The sequence below is a fragment of the Spermophilus citellus genome, assembly GCF_964194105.1.
Source record: "Spermophilus citellus genome assembly, chromosome: 7".
Classification (NCBI taxonomy): Eukaryota; Metazoa; Chordata; class Mammalia; order Rodentia; family Sciuridae; genus Spermophilus; species Spermophilus citellus.
Window position 1 is genome coordinate 162,802,496 of NC_138188.1, and position 18,429 is coordinate 162,820,924.

General features: G+C 56.6%; 1 protein-coding gene across 1 annotated transcript in view; it reads left to right on the top strand.

Moving 5' to 3' along the window:
* Positions 1 to 11,111, top strand: part of UBASH3A (ubiquitin associated and SH3 domain containing A) — a 30,470-nt gene extending 19,359 nt beyond the window's left edge. The window contains exons 8-14 of the mRNA XM_081301352.1: positions 1,523 to 1,622; positions 2,475 to 2,597; positions 3,818 to 3,910; positions 7,621 to 7,765; positions 8,274 to 8,380; positions 9,073 to 9,182; positions 10,685 to 11,111. Coding sequence (XP_081157478.1) covers positions 1,523 to 1,622; positions 2,475 to 2,597; positions 3,818 to 3,910; positions 7,621 to 7,765; positions 8,274 to 8,380; positions 9,073 to 9,182; positions 10,685 to 10,831 — 825 coding nt within the window. The 3' untranslated portion in view covers positions 10,832 to 11,111. The remainder of the gene's footprint in view (positions 1 to 1,522; positions 1,623 to 2,474; positions 2,598 to 3,817; positions 3,911 to 7,620; positions 7,766 to 8,273; positions 8,381 to 9,072; positions 9,183 to 10,684) is intronic.
* The last annotated feature ends 7,318 nt before the right edge of the window (positions 11,112 to 18,429 follow it).

Here is an 18,429-nt window from a genome sequence, read left to right on the forward strand (position 1 = left end):
ACGGGTAGGAGAAGGGTCATCCCAGCGCCCCTGGTGATAGACCCCCACATGTAGGAGCCCCCTCCAGGGGATAGTGCATCATCACTTGAAGGGCCTCCGGTGACTTCAAGAACAGGTGGGACATATCCCTGCAACTGCAAGGCTTAAGGCCACTCAGAGGGCAGTCTGAGTCAGGGAGGAATGTGCCAGAGAGCAGCTGACCCCAGTACCTGAGACTGCTGGCCACGGCCAAATCCTCTGTCATGCCAAAAAGAAGCAGAATAAAATACAGTCAGCCCTTCATAGCCACAGGTTCTGTACCCACTGATTCAACAAACACGGATTGAGAATATACAGACGAGTTGCATCTTCAGTCAGTCAGTGTTTCATCATTGTGACAAAATCCCCCAAAATAAGCAAGTTAAAAACATGAAAGGTTTATTTGAGCTCCTAGTTTCAGGGCATAGTCACCTGGCCCTGTTGCTTTGGGCCTTTGGCAGCAGAGTGCAACAAGGCATGAGCCCAGGGTGGAGGAGCTGCTCCCCTCATGGCAGCCAGAGAGCAGGGGGAGAGAAAGGGGCTGGCCCACTACCCCTACAAGAATGCCTCGGTGACCTGACTTCCTCCACTAAGCCCCCAAAGTTCCCACCAACTGCCAATAGTGCCACCAGCTGGGGACCAAGCTTTTGAACACAGGGGCCTTTGGGGATCATTCAAGATCCAAACTACAGCACACCTGCACTGGGCAGTACAGACTGTTTTCTGGTCATCATTCCCTAAGTAAAACAGTAAAGCCATTATTCACATAGCACTTCTGTTGCCTCGGGGTCATTATGCAACAGAAAGATGATTGCAGGTACACGGGAGGTGTGTGCAGATACTGTGCCATTTTGTATTGGGGACTGAGTGTCCGTGGATTCTGGTATCCGAAGGGGTCCTGCACTCTCCTCCATGGACCGCAAGGGACAGCCGTGCTGATTTCCCGTAGCACTTTCCCGGAGCAGAGAACACAGCTGCAGGAAGGCAGCGAGGAGGATGGATGGAGGGCTTCTCCCTGGGTGCTCAGGGGCAGAGGACACACCTGAGTCCAGAGGAGTTGTCCGGCTGCCTTTCAATGTGCCAACACAGGGGCAGTCCTGGAGGGCTCCCGGAAGAGGAGGAGTGTCAGCAGAACAGGAGGTGGCAGCCAATAGATGGATGAGAGATAGAAATACGGTAACGATAGATCACAAAATAGTGATAGGGAGAGAGAGATCACCATCTAAGCAGTCTCTGTGGAGGACTGAGGACTTGGAAGAGGCAGGGACGCAGACTTGTTGGGTTATGGGGGGACCAGACCTGTCTCTTCGTCTCCTTCACGAGGCTCTGTGCTCAAGAAGTGAAAAGGTGGGAGGAACTGGGATGTTCCCGGTCCTTGTTCACTGGGAGGGCTCTGGCAAGTGGACAGAACTGGCGACCAGTTCAGGCCAGCCGCCAGGACCTGGAGGGACACTGTCCGACAAGGCTGATTGGTCCCTTGGGTTCCGTTTCCTCCCACCGCCAGGCCGTGATCTCCAGGAGGAGCGTGCTGGTGGTGCGGCACGGGGAGAGAGTGGACCAGATCTTCGGGAAGTCGTGGCTGCAGCAGTGCACCACTGCAGACGGTAGGTCCAGTCCAGGGGGCCTGCAGGCAGGATGACCAATGAGGGCCCCGTCTCACTTCCTTTAGTTGTGCCCTTTAGAGTGGCCATGCCACTGTGGCTGCAGGAATGTGCCAGCACCAGAGAGCTCCGGGGTCACTTGGAGCACACTCATCAATGGTGACACCATCTGCACGGATGATGGAGCATATGGATAGGAGACGGCCCTGGCACTTGTTGGACACGAGTCTGAGCCGGGCGCTGGGCTCCGGCACTAGCTCAGTGGCACTAGCTCAAATCTCACTTCCCCTCTTTACTGAGGAGGAGGTAAGCTGTATGCTTCTCCTCTCGTAGCTGTTACCAGTGGTGCCAGGATTCGCACCCTGACTGACAGATCTTAGAGCTCAAGGTCGAACTCAGAATGTACTACGCAGCCCTGAGTGGGGAGGGTGTCTGGACACACTGACTTTCTAGTCCTGCCCTCAAGTCACTGAGTGGCACCCAGTGCAGATCACCAGAGCCGGGTGCACACTGTCCTGCAAGCTGTAAGATACACTTAACGCTGTGGAGCGGGTCACATGGCACCTAATCAATTAATGCCACATCAGTCGTGGAGACTCTGCTTCTCTCAGGATCTTCACCGGGTGACTCTTCTTGGGGCTTCGGGGAGGGCAGAGAGGGTCACGGTTCCTGGGGCTGCAACCTCAGGGATCTGCAAAGCACGGCAAAGCTGCCTTTGCTCCTCAAGTGGAGTCCGCATCTCAGAGCGAGCGGGAAAAGCCACGGCTGAGGGGGATTTAAATAAGAGCCTTACGGGCAATGCGGCCTCTCGGACACGTCTACTCCGACGTCCCACGTTCTTTCGTTTTGCCTTAGGAAAATACTACAGGCCTGACCTGAACTTCCCCCGCAGTCTGCCTCGACGGAGCAGTGGCATCAAAGACTTTGAAAACGACCCTCCGTTGTCATCCTGTGGAATTTTCCAATCCAGACTAGCAGGTGTGTGTGAGGCCACTGGGAAGGAGCAGCTGATAGTCACACGGTGGCCATCGTAGCTACAGGGACGTGGCCCTTCAGTGTGCAGTGTAATGTCAGTATCAGCTTTTCCCCACTCTGCTGCAGGGAGGCTGGGCACAGAGAGGTGAGGCAACTCACCCAGGGTCACCCCCTAAGGTGCCAAATCCTGGCATGCTCAAGTCCCTTATGTGAAATGGTGTGGTGTTTGCATAGAATCTGTGCACACCTTCCCGTATACTCCAATCCTCTCCAGGTGACACGATGCCTGATACAATGTAAATGCTATGTAAACAGACTCTGTTGTTTAAGGAATAACAAGAAAAACATCTGTACATGTTCTACACGGATGCAATCTTTTTTCCAATATTTTTGATCCACACTTGGTTGGGCCTTTGAATGCAGATGCGACAGGTAAGGGAGGCCAATGCTCTCTATAAACACCCTGTATCTGAGGTACCTGGGGTTCACACTCCACCCGGCACATCTCTTTGGGGCACACAATTCATTCCATAGCAGGCTCCCTGGTGCCACCAGCCTTGGCCCTGTGCAGGGCTTGCCCAGTAGGGACCCCTGCTTTCCCAAGAGTGGGACTTCCCACAGCGCAGGATAGGTGGCTGGTCTAGAGGCTTGTCCCACAGTGAGCCCCGGGGCCTCCAATTTGCTGTTACTACAGAACAGCTTGAAGCACAGCCCACATGTTTGCACCCAGGTGGGCGGGGATGGTTCCTGCCAAGTCTCAAAGCCAGAAATCAGAGGGTGCGCAGGACGGAGCACCCACCGGAGCTCAGGCCCCCATCCAGACTCTGGCTGAAGGCTGATCCTCTCGGTTGTGGGACTGAGGTCCTCTCCTCACGGGCTGTTGACCAGGGACTGCTCTGCTCACACTCCTGGCCGTGGGGCCCCTCTTGCAAGACAGAAATGGAGAATTTCTCACATGCCAAACCCCTCTCACTTCGAACCTCTGACTTCTGTGACTGGCTGGGGGAATCTCTGCTTGTGACGTGCTCACCTGGCTCCGCCAGGTCCCCTGGGTCATCTCCTGGCCACAGGAGCAGGGATTGGTGGTCACAGTCACACCCAGGAAGATCATGCAAGGTGTCCCAGAACCTCCTAGGACCCTGCCTGCCTCAGGCGGAGCCGCCACCTAAGCTGCCTTCCTGGGCTAGAATCCTGAAGGGCGTTTTCCAACGGCTGTCTTCCAGGAGGCGCGCTGATGGACAGTGGCGTCAGACTCACCGCCGTCTTCACCTCCCCAGCCCTCCGCTGTGTGCAGACGGCCAGACACATCCTGGAAGGTCGGTGAGAATCTCAGCAGGCTGTGAATGTGGCTTGACTGTGCTCCAGGGGAGGGGAGGGAGCAGAGGTACCATGGGATGGCAGGCCTGAGCGGCCAGACAAAGCAAAGGCCGAGATGGACCAGCTGCCCCAGGCCAGCCGCTGAGGCACTGCTGCTTCTGCAACCCAGGACGGTGGGCAGCAGGAGCTGGGTGACGAGCACCGGGCCCATCCTGCTGCTCACCCAGGCCCCTTTCTGCCAGGTCGAAGGAAACACCTGGAAAGGGGCCTTCAAAAACCCAGGGATCTGGGAACTGCTGTGGTCCCTTCTAAGCTGCCCACGGGGGCTGTCCTGCGTGCTTCTGGGCAGAGTGTGCCAGGAAGCCTTTGGTGGGCCCTTGTGCAGCTTCTACACAGGAAGAATTTCCTGCCCAGAGATGGCAGCCCATTAGGAGGTTCTGCTCCCCAGTCTGCACCCCGCCTGTTCCTCCTGGGTGGGAGGAGGGATGTGACCTGTTTCCTCAGTCAGGGACTGGTGCGCCAGGACACAGGGGCAGGAGGGAGGCAAGGCACAGACACGGCAGGCGGGCCCCCGTGGGGGAAGGGCTTGCTCCATGTCTCAGAAACACAGGAAGTCAGGTCACCAGGGACAGCAAGCCGGGGGGGGGGGGGGGGGGGGGGAGCGTCAGAAGCTTGCAGAGCTGTCAGGGAGTGGGGCCACACATGGGCTGGGACAGCAGAATGACCGGGGCAGCATAGTTGCGGGCATGAGTTTCCATGGAGCATTGGGTGGGCCCGGGGTCCCCTCCAGCTGGAGCTAACAAAGGCTGGAGTGACAGTGAGGGCAAGGCAGTGAGAGAGTGTGGATCGGGGACAGTGTGTGCAGGGTGATGAGGCTGCGGGGTCCGGGCGGGCTCCAGCAGGGAGACGGGGCTGGGCAGGTGGGTGGAAGGAGAAGGGCAGGGAGCTCACAGGAACCAAGTCCTGGAGGAGCGAGGGAGCAGCAGGAGACTGCGCCTACAGAGTGTCCGAGGCAGGAGCGGTGACTGCGTGTGGATGGTCAGGAGGAGCTGTCGGAAGGATGATGGGTGGACTGGACAGGTGCACCAGCCCCACTCCTGTGCCTTCTCCCCCTCCCGTCCTGTGTGGGCAGCTCTGCAGGGACCATCCCGGTCAAGATGCATGGTCAGAAGTCCCAGCCAGTGGTGCCTGACCACCTTCAGGACCAGCTTGGGCCCCTGGCACCATCCACCCCTTCCCAGACTCTCATGGACTATTTTGTGACCCCGAGAAGCCTCCATCTGCCTCCCACCTGGGAACCCTCCCTGCTCCCTTGTCATCCCACCCCCTAGTGACATTGGACCTTGAGCCCCCACTCGGCGTTTCAGGTGTCTGAGATAGAAATGCGGGTACCTCAGCTGGTACGGGGGTTCCAATGTGACTGCAGGGCGCCTCTCCCTCGGGTTCTCAGCTAATGGTGCTGAGTAGGATAAAAGGACCAAGTCAGCCTTTTACGGCAAACCTGGGCAGCGCCCGGTAGTCCCCAGTGCCTGACTGCCTGGGTGGCCTGATGCACAGCATGGCTGCACCCAGGGTGGGACAGGCCTGCCAAGGCCGCTCGTCCCTCCCCACCAACACATGTGCAGACTCTTGCACACACAGAGCACGCGTGTACACACCACACACGGACACACAGCACACACACACACACAACCCCACACACATGAGCCTCGGCGTCTCCTTCAGCAGCTGAGCATGGACTATAGTACTGGGGGACAGGAAGAAGAGACCAGCTGCTTTTTCAGAGAAATGACCCAACCAGGTGATAAGGGCCCACGGTGGTGGACTCTCCTTGTTTCTCTCACCACCCACCCAGAAGGGAAGGAGAAATGAGCAGTGGCCACTCAGTGCCGCCCTCTGCTGGAGGGACCGGGCAGCAGAAGTACCACCAACGCCAGTTCTTTCAATGCCCGCACAATCGCTTCTAGGCCACATTTGTTGCAGCTTTCAGGTTGGGGTGACTCTTAATGACTATGACGGAATAAAGCAAAACACATAGGAAATAACACATCCCGGGTTGCCTAGGACCAATGTGCTTATTATTGACCCAAAGATGACAGTAAGAGGGAACAAAGCAAGGAACGGGCAGGGTGTGATACAAGGTGACAGCTTGGCCTCAGTTTCCCTCTCTGTCCCTGCTCCAAGCCTCTCACTTCCTCCCATTTATAGAGCCTCATTTGTGGTTGCCTAAGATGCAATTTTCCACCGTCTTTCAAAACTGGTTTAACTTCCACTCTGCAGGCGCACCCGGGAGAGCTGGTGTGAGATGCCCAGGGCCTGTGTCCCGCCAGACGCCCCCGGCCTGGCGCCTGGGCTTTTGTGGCCCACCCTCTCCAGTGGTGACCTGGCCCTCCTCTTCTCTCCCAACCTCTCATCACAGCAACTGCGTATGAACAGAAGCATAAAAACATTCTTTTGTGCAGTCTTCATGGCAAAAAAACGCTGAGCACTTCAAAAATCTTTTCGTAATTTTGTCCATTTTGTCACTTATGTTTCCATATTAGGAGCATATTTATTCCATATTTTGTGGATATTCTTTTGGCTTCTGTTACTTGGGTCTCTGTCATGAACAACAAAAAGTTCTCAAAACTGTCATTGGACAATGGCAATGTCTGTATCTCTAACGTGATCTTTGGCTTCTACTCTAGTCACAGAAGATCCCCATTGTTACGGCTGTTAAAGGACACAGGCTTATAAATCCTGTGTTAGCTCAGAAAACCAGCAAACCCGATCCTCCCCATAAATCCCAAACACGATCCACCTGTTTTCCAGGCAGATCCAAACATGCTCAGCTTTACGTCAGTTCCTCGTCCATGAGTGTCCAGATGGGCCATTAGCCAAAGGTGTCCCACAGCACAGTGGCCCAGGAGGCGTCCTCCACAGGGAGCTGCTGGCCAGGCCCTGGAAGCTCCCAGAGCCTCCTCCTGTGATGTCCTTAACAATGACCAGGGAGGACGCAGGAGCCTTGGTCCAACCCCTTCCTAAAAGTGCCTGGCATGGGAACCCGTCCCGTGAATCTGGACACATTTTGGGACTAGTTTAATCTCCAACACTTGCACTTAATGACACTTTCCCCATTTCAAATAAAAGCAGTAAGTCTTCTATCCCCCCTGCAAAAAGGGACGGCCTTCCTTGACAGATCTTTTAGTCAAGACATAAAGTGTATGGGAAGGTGAGTTGCAAGGAGTCAGAACCTTCCAGAGACAGTTCCTTTCTGTCCTTCACCACTTGCCCAGTCGGGGCCACGTGTCCATCAGGACAGGACCTCATCACTGGCTTTCTCCAGAGGGGCCACATCCTCCTACTGACGGCTGGACCGGCAGAGTCCTCGCTGCACCCTCCTGGCCTCCACCAGAGGGTGAGGCCTGCCATGGTGGCTTAGCTGTAAGTCCTCCTGGGGTCGAGTCGAGCCTGCAGCCTTTGAGGTAGGCTGTCCCTTCCAGACAGAAAGTCCTCACCCCTCTGGTCCCTCTATCGCCTGGCAGCGTGGGTTTCAGAAACAGCACAGCTGAGTTTAATCACAGAACAATGTTTACCAAGAAAAAGAATCACAGCTTTGAAAGGTATTTGTAGATTGGCCTGAAAGCCAGCTCCAGGCGGGGAGAGACCTATCTACTCAGGCCACACTGGACGCTGCCCAAGACAAACACTTGTTCTCTGTTGAATCCAGAACTCAAATTGGAGAAAAAAATGAAGATAAGAGTGGAGCCCGGGATCTTCGAGTGGATGAAATGGGAGGCCAGCAAGGGCTCCCCGGTCTTCATGACCCAGGAAGAGCTGAAGGAGGCGAGCTTCCACGTCGACCCCGACTACAGGTGGGCCTCGCCCAGGCTCTCTGCTCCTCTTTCCCCAGCTCTGAGCACAGCCAGGGCCGGCGGGGATCTGTGGCCCAGGAGCAGGTGGGCACTGGTGGAAAGCAGCTGAGCCTGCCTGCCAAGACTCCTGGTGAGGGCAAGCCAGGGTGATCAGATGGCACCTGAGGGGCCAGGGTAGAGGAATCTGGTCAGACATGGACGGTGGTCTTACCCATGCAGATGCCCAAAGGTCAGGGCCTCGCAGGGGAGGCGTCGGGAGGCGCCTGACCTGAGTCTGATGGAGGGGAACATACCGGTCCTTCCCTCCCAAGCCCAAGAGCTGAGCAGGACCCTGCCGGGCTCAGTAAGAACGCAGCCCTGCCAGTGCCATCTTCTGTTGACTGTAGGCCCCTGAGCCCTGCCAGGCAGGGCCACCAGGAGAGCGTTCTCCTCCCCAGCCGGCCCAGCGCACACCCCCAGTCCCTGCGAAGGAGCCCGCAGGGTAGCCAGACCCTCCTCCTCCTTCCAGGCCTGCCTTTCCCCTCTGCTCCCTCCTGCCTGCTGAGAGCTACGAGGAGTACGTCAACAGGTGTGCCGTGAGCATGCACCAGATCCTCGGCGCCTGCCCTCAGGACGGTGAGTCCTCCGCCTTCCCTGGGAGCAGCCTCGGGGGGCTCCCTCTGCGGTGGAAATGGGCGACTCCCTGATTACTAGCACCCCCACTCCCCCGCTCCCGTCCTCCAGCCCGCAGAGCACCCACCCCCACCGCCACAGTAACGGGGACCTAGACGGGGACCCTGATGCTGGGCCCGGGAGCTGACGGACCCAGGCCAGCACCCATGTCCAAAGAACTCAGGTCAGCTTCTAGGGACCAGGAAGCCAGGGAACTGCCGGGCAGGTGGGTGTGTGGGCCACAGCCCACTCCTCACAGCTGGCTGGGGCACTCACGTCACTGAGGGAGACCCACTCAGCCCGGGAACTCTGGCTGCTCTCCAGACACTTGAGTCCTTACAGTGATAAACTGGCTGATCACTTAAAGCACCCACCTGGTCAGTCCTGGACAGCAGCCACCACCATATCTCACCTGTGGTTGGCTGTCCCAGGCAGCCAACCCCCGGAGGGTGGTGGCTCAGATCACCCCACTCCATCCTGCAGCTGGTGCACAGGTGCTGTGCCTCCAGACCCTCTGCAGAGGGGTGATGCCCACTGTAAAGACGGCACCCAGGGGAGGCGGAAGAGTGAGTGCGGCTGAGCTACGGTCAGCCACGCAGCTACTGGGAGAAGGTGCTCTGCTCCTGCTCTGACGGCGAGATGTCTTTTTTCCACAGCGGGCATCATTCTAATTGTGAGCCATGGCTCTGCGCTGGACTCCTGCACCCGGCCCCTCCTGGGGCTGCCACCCCGAGACTGTGGGGACTTCGCCCAGCTGGTGAGAAAGGTAAGTGCCTGTTCTCAACTGTGTGGGCCACTAAGTCCAGCAGCCAGAAGGCACAGGCTGTCACACTCCCTTCTCTGGGCAACAGGACCCACGTGCCTCTGAGAAGGTGCCACCTCTCCTGAGCAGAGAGCAACCTTGGCTGGGGTGACGGACAGGCCTGTTGTCCTTATCACTGTCACTGTGACTTGAGATCATTGCTGCCAAGAGTGTGAAGAAAAAGAAGCAGGATTTAAAAATTTGGGTTCCTGTTCTAATTCCTCGCCACTCGTAGAAGACACAGCCCCGTAAGGGCTGAGCCGTCTGGAGCGGGAGAGACGACTGTGGGCCCACTGCAGACCCGGGAGGGAGCACTAGGGGACCAGAAGGACCTTCCCCCACCTGTCTCCAGACTCACCAGCTGCAGAACGTCCCTAGAGGTTTTCCTGGGGCATCCTCCAGGGCAGCCCCAGCGCCCCCCCCCCAATGTTGCTCTTGCTCCTGCAGATGTCAGTGTGCCTCCTGCCACCTGCTCTCAGGCCCCCCTCCTCTCCCTGCCCCCTTCCTTCAGCCACACGCTCACACAAGCTCACACAAGCCCCGGCCTGGGCTCCTCTTTGTCCATGTAGCCAACAAGGGTGACAGCACTGCACACCAGACAGTCTCAGAACTGCAAGTTGACACCGTTCCAAAACCCACTTGTCCTTGTGGCCAAAGGTCTTGCCCACTCACAGGACCCTTGGCCAGTCCTGAACTCCCGGGGCTTTCCTATGCTGGCCATCTGGCATCCACCCCAGCACCCCCCAAGATAAGCCAGACTTGCCCAGACTCCTCAGAACTTCATCAAGGGGCTTTGCCAAAGGACGGGCCTTCAAATAAGGGGCAGCTGCAAACGGAACACCCAAGACCTTCCTGTTGTCCACTCAGGACCTTCCTGTGGCCCACCCCACCCCCACCCCTTAAGCCAAAGGAGAGGCTCACTCCTGAGTCCACACCAGCCTCCACTTAGATCCCCCTGCCTCAGGGGATTTTTGCAAAATTTTGTCTGATCCAAGAAGTTCTATATATTAGAAAGAAAGGAAATAAAGAAAAACAAAACATGCCACAACCGTAAAGCCTGTCACAGGGGCCTGTCCACCCAGCACGTTCGTTCCACAAGGAACTGTGCTGGAGCTCCTCTGGCGCTTTTCCCTGAGCCTGAAAACCCCACATGCCCCTTTCTGTGCTGCTGCGGGAAACATCAGCCACTCCCTGGGGGGCCAACCAGGGCTCCCATGGCACTGCGGACATTGGGACCCCACACTTCTCAGGTCCACTGCGTTCCAGGGTGCTCAGCAGCACCTTGACCCCAGGCGTCCCTAGGGGGTCAGTCGGCCCCAGGTGAGGACTGCCCTGGCAGACGCCACACTGGTCTAAGGCAGCGGGGACCTTGGTGGCCCTCCACAGCCCAGGAGTGCCTGTCAAGACCAGCCCAGAACTGGCAGGCTGGTATCAAATGTCAACACGGAGCCCAACCTCTGTTCCAGATCCCCTCCCTGGGAATGTGCTTCTGTGAAGAGAACAAAGCCGAGGGGAAGTGGGAGCTGGCCACGCCGCCCGTGAAGACGCTGACACACGGGGCCAACTCGGCCTTCGACTGGAGGAACTGGATCCCGGGCCACGGAGCCCAGTGAGGCTGTCCACCAGGAAGGGCCTGTGGGCTGCAGACCGTGTGATCCTGCCACCACAGAGGTGCCTGAGCCTCGCCGGAGGTGACTCGCGAAGCACAACATGCACTTATATATTCCAGAATTCTCGCCGCTTGCTTTCACCCTGCCACGGCCATCCGCCATCAGGGCACAGAGCAGCCAGCCAGGTTAGGATGTCACACTACAGCCCACACACCAAGACCTGCCACAGGGCTGTCAGAGCTGCTGGGGTGGAGGGAGGGGGACCAGGCATCCCATGTCCAGGAATTGCAGGCCACACACACACGCACACGCACATGCACACACATGCACGCACATGCACACGCACACGCACACACACGCACACACACGCATACACACATGCACTCACACATGCACACACACACGCACATGCGCACACGCACACGCATGCACACACACACGCACACACGCACATGCACGCACATGCGCACACGCACGCACACGCACACGCACATGCACACGCACATGCACACGCACATGCACACGCACACACACATGCACACGCACATGCACGCGCACACACACGCACACACACGCATACACACATGCACACGCACATGCACACACACACACACACGCACACGCACGCACACACACGCACACACACACACTTTATCTTAGGTGCGCTTCGAGGTCGAGCTCCCACCATTTCCCTTCATCTACTCCCACCACTGTCCATGTGCACGCCAGCTAAAGAGGTCTAAGTGTCAATCAAGCAGGGAACTGTCCGCCTGGTCAAGGTGGGGACTGCCCCTGGGTGCCAGCACCTGCCCTGTCAGTTTTCTGTTGCCGCTGCAACAAATGACCCCGACACAGCGGTGGCTGGAAGCAACACCCACTTTTACCACACACTGATTCTCTTACAGTTCTGGAGGTCAGAACTTCTAGAACGGGTTGGTACCTGGGCTCCCTCGGGGGACTCAGGCGGGTCACATCTCCTGCCTCCTCCAGCGACTGGAGGTGCCTGCACATCCTGGCAAGGGGCCTCCTCCATCTCCAAGGCCAGCAGCACAGCACCCCCCAGTCTCTGCCACCTGGCCTCTGCCTCTGCACCTCCTCCTCCCTCTCACAGGGACCCTGTGATGGCCCTGAGCCTTCCTAACAACCCTGGGCCCCCTCGCATCTCAAGGTCTTTAACCACACGTTTGACCATGGAGGCCACCTGCTCACAGTCCCAGGAATTAGGATGTACGCATCTCCAGGCCCTGTCCTTCCAAGCACATCAGGCTGCTATACGAGGGCCTCAAGTGAGGAGTCGAGGCCCCTCTTCCTGCAGGTCTCTCTTAGTTTCCCGTTTCTCTCGCTCTGATCAAGTGCAGAGAGCGTGGGGCTTTGCAGAGCGGCAGAGCGGGTTCTTTCTCTTGGGGAATCAAGAGGAGGGCCCCAGAAGAGGGCAGCCTTCTCCGTAGTGGCATAAGCCCTATGGTGGCTTTGCCTTTGAAGAAGATGCTCATCAGAGGATGGGGTGTCCCCATCAGTGTCCTCCCACTCCCACACCTGTCCCCCAGCCCATGCACAGGGTCCCTAAACTGCAGGCAACACTCCCACCATGATGACGTCAAAATCAAATCTGTTCTTCTCCAGAGGCCCTTTCATGACTGCTGGGTGATCCGCTCCGGCCCTTTACAGAATGAACAGCCGCGTGGGAAGTGCCGGTGTGCTCCTTCCCCTTCCCCTGCATCACCCAGGCAAGCCAGGAGCAGTAATACAGGGCACTTGGTAAATAAAGATGGCAAATGTCCCCGCAGTCGGAGCACCACACCCTGCACACGGCCTCACTGTCTGGTCAGGCGCTCTCCTGAGGGAACCCTACGCCTGTTGGCCCCGTTTTGTTTTGCTAATGACTTATTTTTTCTGCATCCAAACATAAGGACGTCTGGGGCTGTCACGGCAGCAGAGAGCAAGGCCCAAGTGCAGCCCTCTGTGGTGCACCCAGGTCTACTCTGCAACCCCGCAGGTGCCGGCAGGTCCTGGCAGGAAACAGTGGGCTCCCTGTGAGGGCAGGCAGGGGACCCTCCTGCTAGGAAGCCATCCTGCCCCAGCTCTGGGACAGCTCTCCTCCCTCCAGCAGGGTGTGGAGGACAGCCGCCGTCCCCGGGGGGCTTTCCTGGACCTGCTGCCACACCCACCAGTGGTGACACAGGCACAGAGCACATCAAGTGGGCACAGTAAGCCACAGTCCCAGCACAGGCTGGCCTCTACTGTGTCCCTGAGGCTTAGGGTTCCCGGTCCCTGTCTGGTTCCAGGGATGATCCAGGCGTGGGTGCTGCTGGCCTGGTTTGCCAGGGGAAGGGGACGGCTGGGGTTCCAGCTCTCGGGGTGCAGCGTGCAGGAAACACTTTTCCTTTATCTTCCACATGGTCTAGCCAGACCAAGTTCGGTCATTTTGGCCTTCCAGAAGGAGTGACTTGTGACAAAGCTGAGTCCTGAGCCAGCCTGCGCTGGAGAGGGGCAGAGGTGGCACCTGTGCCGGCTTCACCCTGCAAGTTTCCACCCAAGACCTAATGAGGGGCATGGCAGGGAGGCTCCTTGGCAGGTTTCACTCTATCCTCTTCTTGGGTCAGCCCTCCGTGTTTCTGAGCCTCGTGTGACCCCTGCTGGCACCATCTGGGAATGGACGAGTCACCATGGACACACCAGCCTGTCACCACCCACATTCTCCTTTTGACTCCTGCACCTCCTGCATGGAGGACACCAGCCTGGGCGGGATGGGCACCCCGAGGCTAGGCGGCTGGGACCGGTTCTTAGACACTTGTGGCATCATATGCCCACCCCTTGCCTGGCTCTGGAAAGACGGAAAGTGGGGGAGAAACTGGAGGAGGAGGAGGCAGAGGTGGATGGAGATGGAGGTGGAGGTGGAGCCGGCCTTGGCTGGACAGCAGAGCCAGTGCCTGCTCTCCAGGATGCACTCTGTGACAACAAAGAGCTCAAGGCCAGGCCTGAGGCCACCAATCCAGGCCTGGACCCCCAGCAATTGTTGTCCTGAGAAGAAAAGGCCATTATGCTTTTGCACCAAAGCGAGTCTGATTTTAGAACCAAATTCAAGATGTTTAGGTAGGATTCACGTTGGCCCATGCTATGGCTGTGTCCCCTCCCCAAATTAAAGGACAGACAATTCTGCCAGGATCAGAGGTCAAAGGAAAGGAAAGTGACCGTATGAGCATACAGCTGGAAAGCTGGAGACACCCCAGGGTCCCCACAGTGGCTGGGAGGACCCGGGTCGCCCCCGGGAGCTGCTGAGACCAGTTCAGTTAGGGGCACGTTGTGTCCCCTCAAGACCCCTGAAGGCCAAACCTAGCACTGTGCTTGGCCACAGGGGGTCTAAAGAAGTGATTAAGTTCAAAAGGGTCATCAGGGTGGGCCCACCCCACTGCTGCACTCCTTCTAAGAAGAGTAAATAGGACACAGCACACAGAGAGGGCCCACCCTATGGGGACACTGGAGACAGAGTCTGCAAGGAAGGAGAGAGGGATCAGAAGAAACCAGCCCTGAGGCACCTTGACCTGGCTTTCGGCCTCTAGGACCTGAGACAATACATTCCCTGCCTATGTCCTTGTGTGCAGCCACAGGGAGCTAGCACAGTACATAGAGGACAGGGTTATAAACCCGTGCCCCTGGGGGGCTGAGCTCTACACAGGCAGGTCAGCACAAGGTCAGTGTGAGGTCAGCGCAGGTGTCTAAGGAGCTGTGCCATCCCCTCAGCGTCACACTTGGGAAGGTCCTGTGAGTCCCCTGGGTGATCTGGAGCAGACAGAGGAAAAGTGGGTTCTGTGCAAATACTACGCTGTTGTACACCAGGGTTTGGGGCACCCCAGGACTTCAGTGTCCACAGGGCCTGGACCATCCCCAGAGAATGCTGAGGGTGACTGCCAGGGCCTGGACCAGGATGTGAGCTGGGGCACCTCTGTGGGGCTGTGGGCACCAGGACCAGGGGAGAGGTCACTTGCAGGCTCAGGAAGGGGTCAGATCTGGCCTCGTGGCTGGGTACTGCCATTCAGCTAGAAAACACTGAGGCAAGCCCAGTCTGGCAGCTACTCTGCGACCCAGATGAGTTTCTGAACTCTCCAAATCTGTTTTCTCATCTATGAAATGGACCACTGTTCACACCCTCCCTTAGGACAGCTATTAGGTCAAGGTCAGCCTCCGCAGGCTGGAGCAGCCACCTGTGTGCACTGGAGACTCCTCCACCCTTCATTGGACAGCTGGGACCACCCAGAAGAGCACTCAAGCGAGTCTGGGTTCTCTCCTCCACTGGCCTTAGGAGAGGGATGCAGCTGTCCAGGGGATTCCGACAGAACAACGTACAGTGTTCCGTGAAGAAAGCAAGTGGTGGGACCTGGACTTAAGAAAAATGATCAAGATGGATTTCTTTATGTTCTTGGATGCAAACAATCATATGAAGAGATAAAGGAAGGGCTGGGATATGGCTCCAGGGTCTAGCATGCACAAGGCCCTGGGCTCTATCCCAGCAACATAAATTTTTTAAAAAATGGTAAAACAATAATTTTGTAGTAATCAGAAATTCAGGATATTTTTTAAAAGAAAGAAATTCAAAATATGGCTCCTGAAAAGAGCCGGAGGCCAAATAACAGCTTCTACAGAATGCTTTGCTCTCTTCTCAAATCCTGTCTTTGTTTTTGACGCCCTGAGAGGTAAGAGGAGCCAGTGCCGCCGTCGTGTTGGAGGTGGGATTAGTGCAAGGGGGCAGCGGGGTCCAGCAGCGTCAGGGTGGAGGCCAGGTGGGGAGGGCAGCGGCCGCTATAGAGAAGGAAACTGGAGCTCCCCTGCCTGCCGCGGAGCTGTCTGAACTGGACGAACCGGATGGAAGAAGCATTTCCTGGTGCTGGACAGGCAGGAGGGGAGCAGGTGTCCTGAGCTTACCGCAGTCTCTGAGAAAAGCAGTTTCCAAACCACAGTTAGAGGCCTGGACAGAGCCCCGAGGTCTCATGAATTCAAAGGGACAAAGAGGTCCCAGGGAGCAGGCAGCAGCTAGAAATTGCAGGACAGGGTGCCCAAGAGAAGGGCACTCCCAAGACAGAGGCCAGGAAGGGGCACAGCAGTCCCTGAGCCTCTGGCTGAGACAGACCAGAGAGGTGACCTGCAACAGGCCAGGTGGAGAGTGACACAGGCCTGTGAGGCCCAGAGAGCAGCGGTCCCCAGACCCACGCAGCGAGGGTGGCACCCTCCTCCTGTCTTCGCAGCACGGGAATGACCTGCTCCTCTTTGAGCTACTGGAGCATCGGTGGAGAAGGACACTTACCAGGCCCCACCTTACAGGAGCCAGACGCTCCCGTGGCAGCAGAAGCCAGGTTTCAATCTGTGAGCTCCAGGGGGACATTCCCTGGGCCCCCCAGCCCCTTCCTCTCCAATCGGCCACACCCCTTCACTGTGTGCCTGTCCTACGAACACACACAGACCCTGCCGCAATGTGAGTGACCATGCGGGCTTCTGAATGACCCCCGCCCCTGCCAGAGTCCACTCCAAGCAGAGTGTTGGTTCGTAGCCCCCACTCCGTAATGTGGTCCCAGACAACAACAAAATCACCCCTGAGTGTCATTGCCTTAATATTATTTCAGTAGTCGTTTTATTGTGGTGATAAAACTAATAAAGCCCAGTTATAACACACATCGTGGTGTTGATATATCAAGTAATTTGTCAAAGTTCATAACTTGGTGGCATTTATGTAAAACATTTATATCACATTGTTAAAAGACCATAAAATTCAATAGCTTCAGGGACTCTGTTTTACATGCTCTTAAAATCCAAATCGTAAAGAAATTGTTTTAAAATAAATCTATCTTTTCAGCAGCTGTGTTCCGGGTCACCTGTATGTAAAGTGAATTTGAGTAGGTTTCATCACCTGGGGTCAGTAACCGTCTGTGGGCCTCCTCTGTGGAGATGCACGATCTCAAGCAGTCCCCAGGTCGCTCCCGAGATTCACAGTGATGGCACCATGTCACATGCAGAGAGCACCTGTGGCCAGCTGACCTGCAGAGTTGGTGCCTGGGCCTGGCACCTTGACCCTCCCAGGTCTTGACCTCACGGATCAGTGGAAACACTTGGTCTCTACCAGAATCAGCAACACCCAGAACCTGTGCAAACTCATGCCAGGCCTCACCCCATACCTGCCAATCAGGCCAGCCAGTCCGCTCAGCCCTCAGGGAACCGGCCTGTGGAGGGAGTCATTCCAGATGCAGTGCCCAGAACAGACCTGTGACGGCAACCATCAGGAGTTCATATCAGAATTGCTTGAAGTGACAGGAAGACGATCCTGTGCCTCATAGCTGTACAGTCACCCCTCAGACTCCAAAATCTACACCTGCTCGAATGCCTTATATAAAATAGTATAGTACTATTGTACTATAAGACCCTGTTACTTAGAATGCCAATACCATGTGACGCTATGAAATCAGTAGTTACCGTAGGATCAATAGAGGACCTCAGCAACGTTTCATACAGATACCACCCCCATCCCTAGACAGGCACCACCATGTGCAAACCCTCCTTGGTGAAGGCACAGGGTCATGTGCAGGTGGAGGGCAAGGCCTGGTCGCCATGGCGGGCTCTGGTTATGCAGAGTGCGCGTGGGTGGGTAAGGCTGTGAACATCCATTAAGAGCCAGCGCGGGGATCTTGTGCTGCCGCCACCCCAGGGCTGAGCTGTGAGTGAGGATGAAGGGCTCAGGTGTGCTGGGGGGGCTCCTCATGCCCTTTGGGTCCAGTAACAGCCTTGCTGACTTGGCGGCCACCTGTTCTGCATCCCGGCTACAGCATGACTTGTCTGCGATCCTTCCTCTTCTAACTTCCTGTGGCATCAGGGTTCATGAATACCCACCAGAGATTCTCAGACGAGGTGATCATAGTCATGAATGCAGAAGGCCAGTGGGACAGAAATGGTCATTGTCCCGTGTGGTTGAACCCTTTGAAATCCATCCAAGAGCATTATCTAGGGACAGTTTTCCCTTGTTAGATCATCAGAACCTCCCTCCCTCCCGTGAATGCAGGAGTTATGCTGTAATTTCTGGACCGTGAGGTAGCCTAACCCTGGACTTGGGCTGCCTGAGGGTCTCACTGCCTCTAACGAGTTGGGTGAATGCCTGTGGTATCATCGTTTACCATTTACAATTTGGTCCTTTTAAATGACACACTTACTACACTGTCCATGTGTATAAAATCTTTAGGTGGTAAAAATGGCCTGCCCAGATTTTAAATTTGCGACAAATACAATTTTAAAGAAATGAACTTTTTCAATTCTTAAAAAAAAAGTAGAACCTGTGTGACTAGTTGGCTATCTTCTGAACATCCAGCAGCCGTGAGGGTGGCCCTCCTCTCCTTTGGCCGGGGCAGATGGGTGGATGGCCAACAGTGGGTCTGAGTGTAGGGGGCAGTCTGACCCAGTGCTGGACCCCGCTAGATCTCTCACAAGGGAAGGGGGCCCCTGGGGGAAAAGAGGTGCCAAGAAGATTTGGCGGAAAGGGATGGCAAGCTGAAGACCGGGAGCCAGGGAGCCCCTGCATGCCCCTGTCCCAGGAGGAGACCTCACTTCCTGCTGCCTGTTCTCCT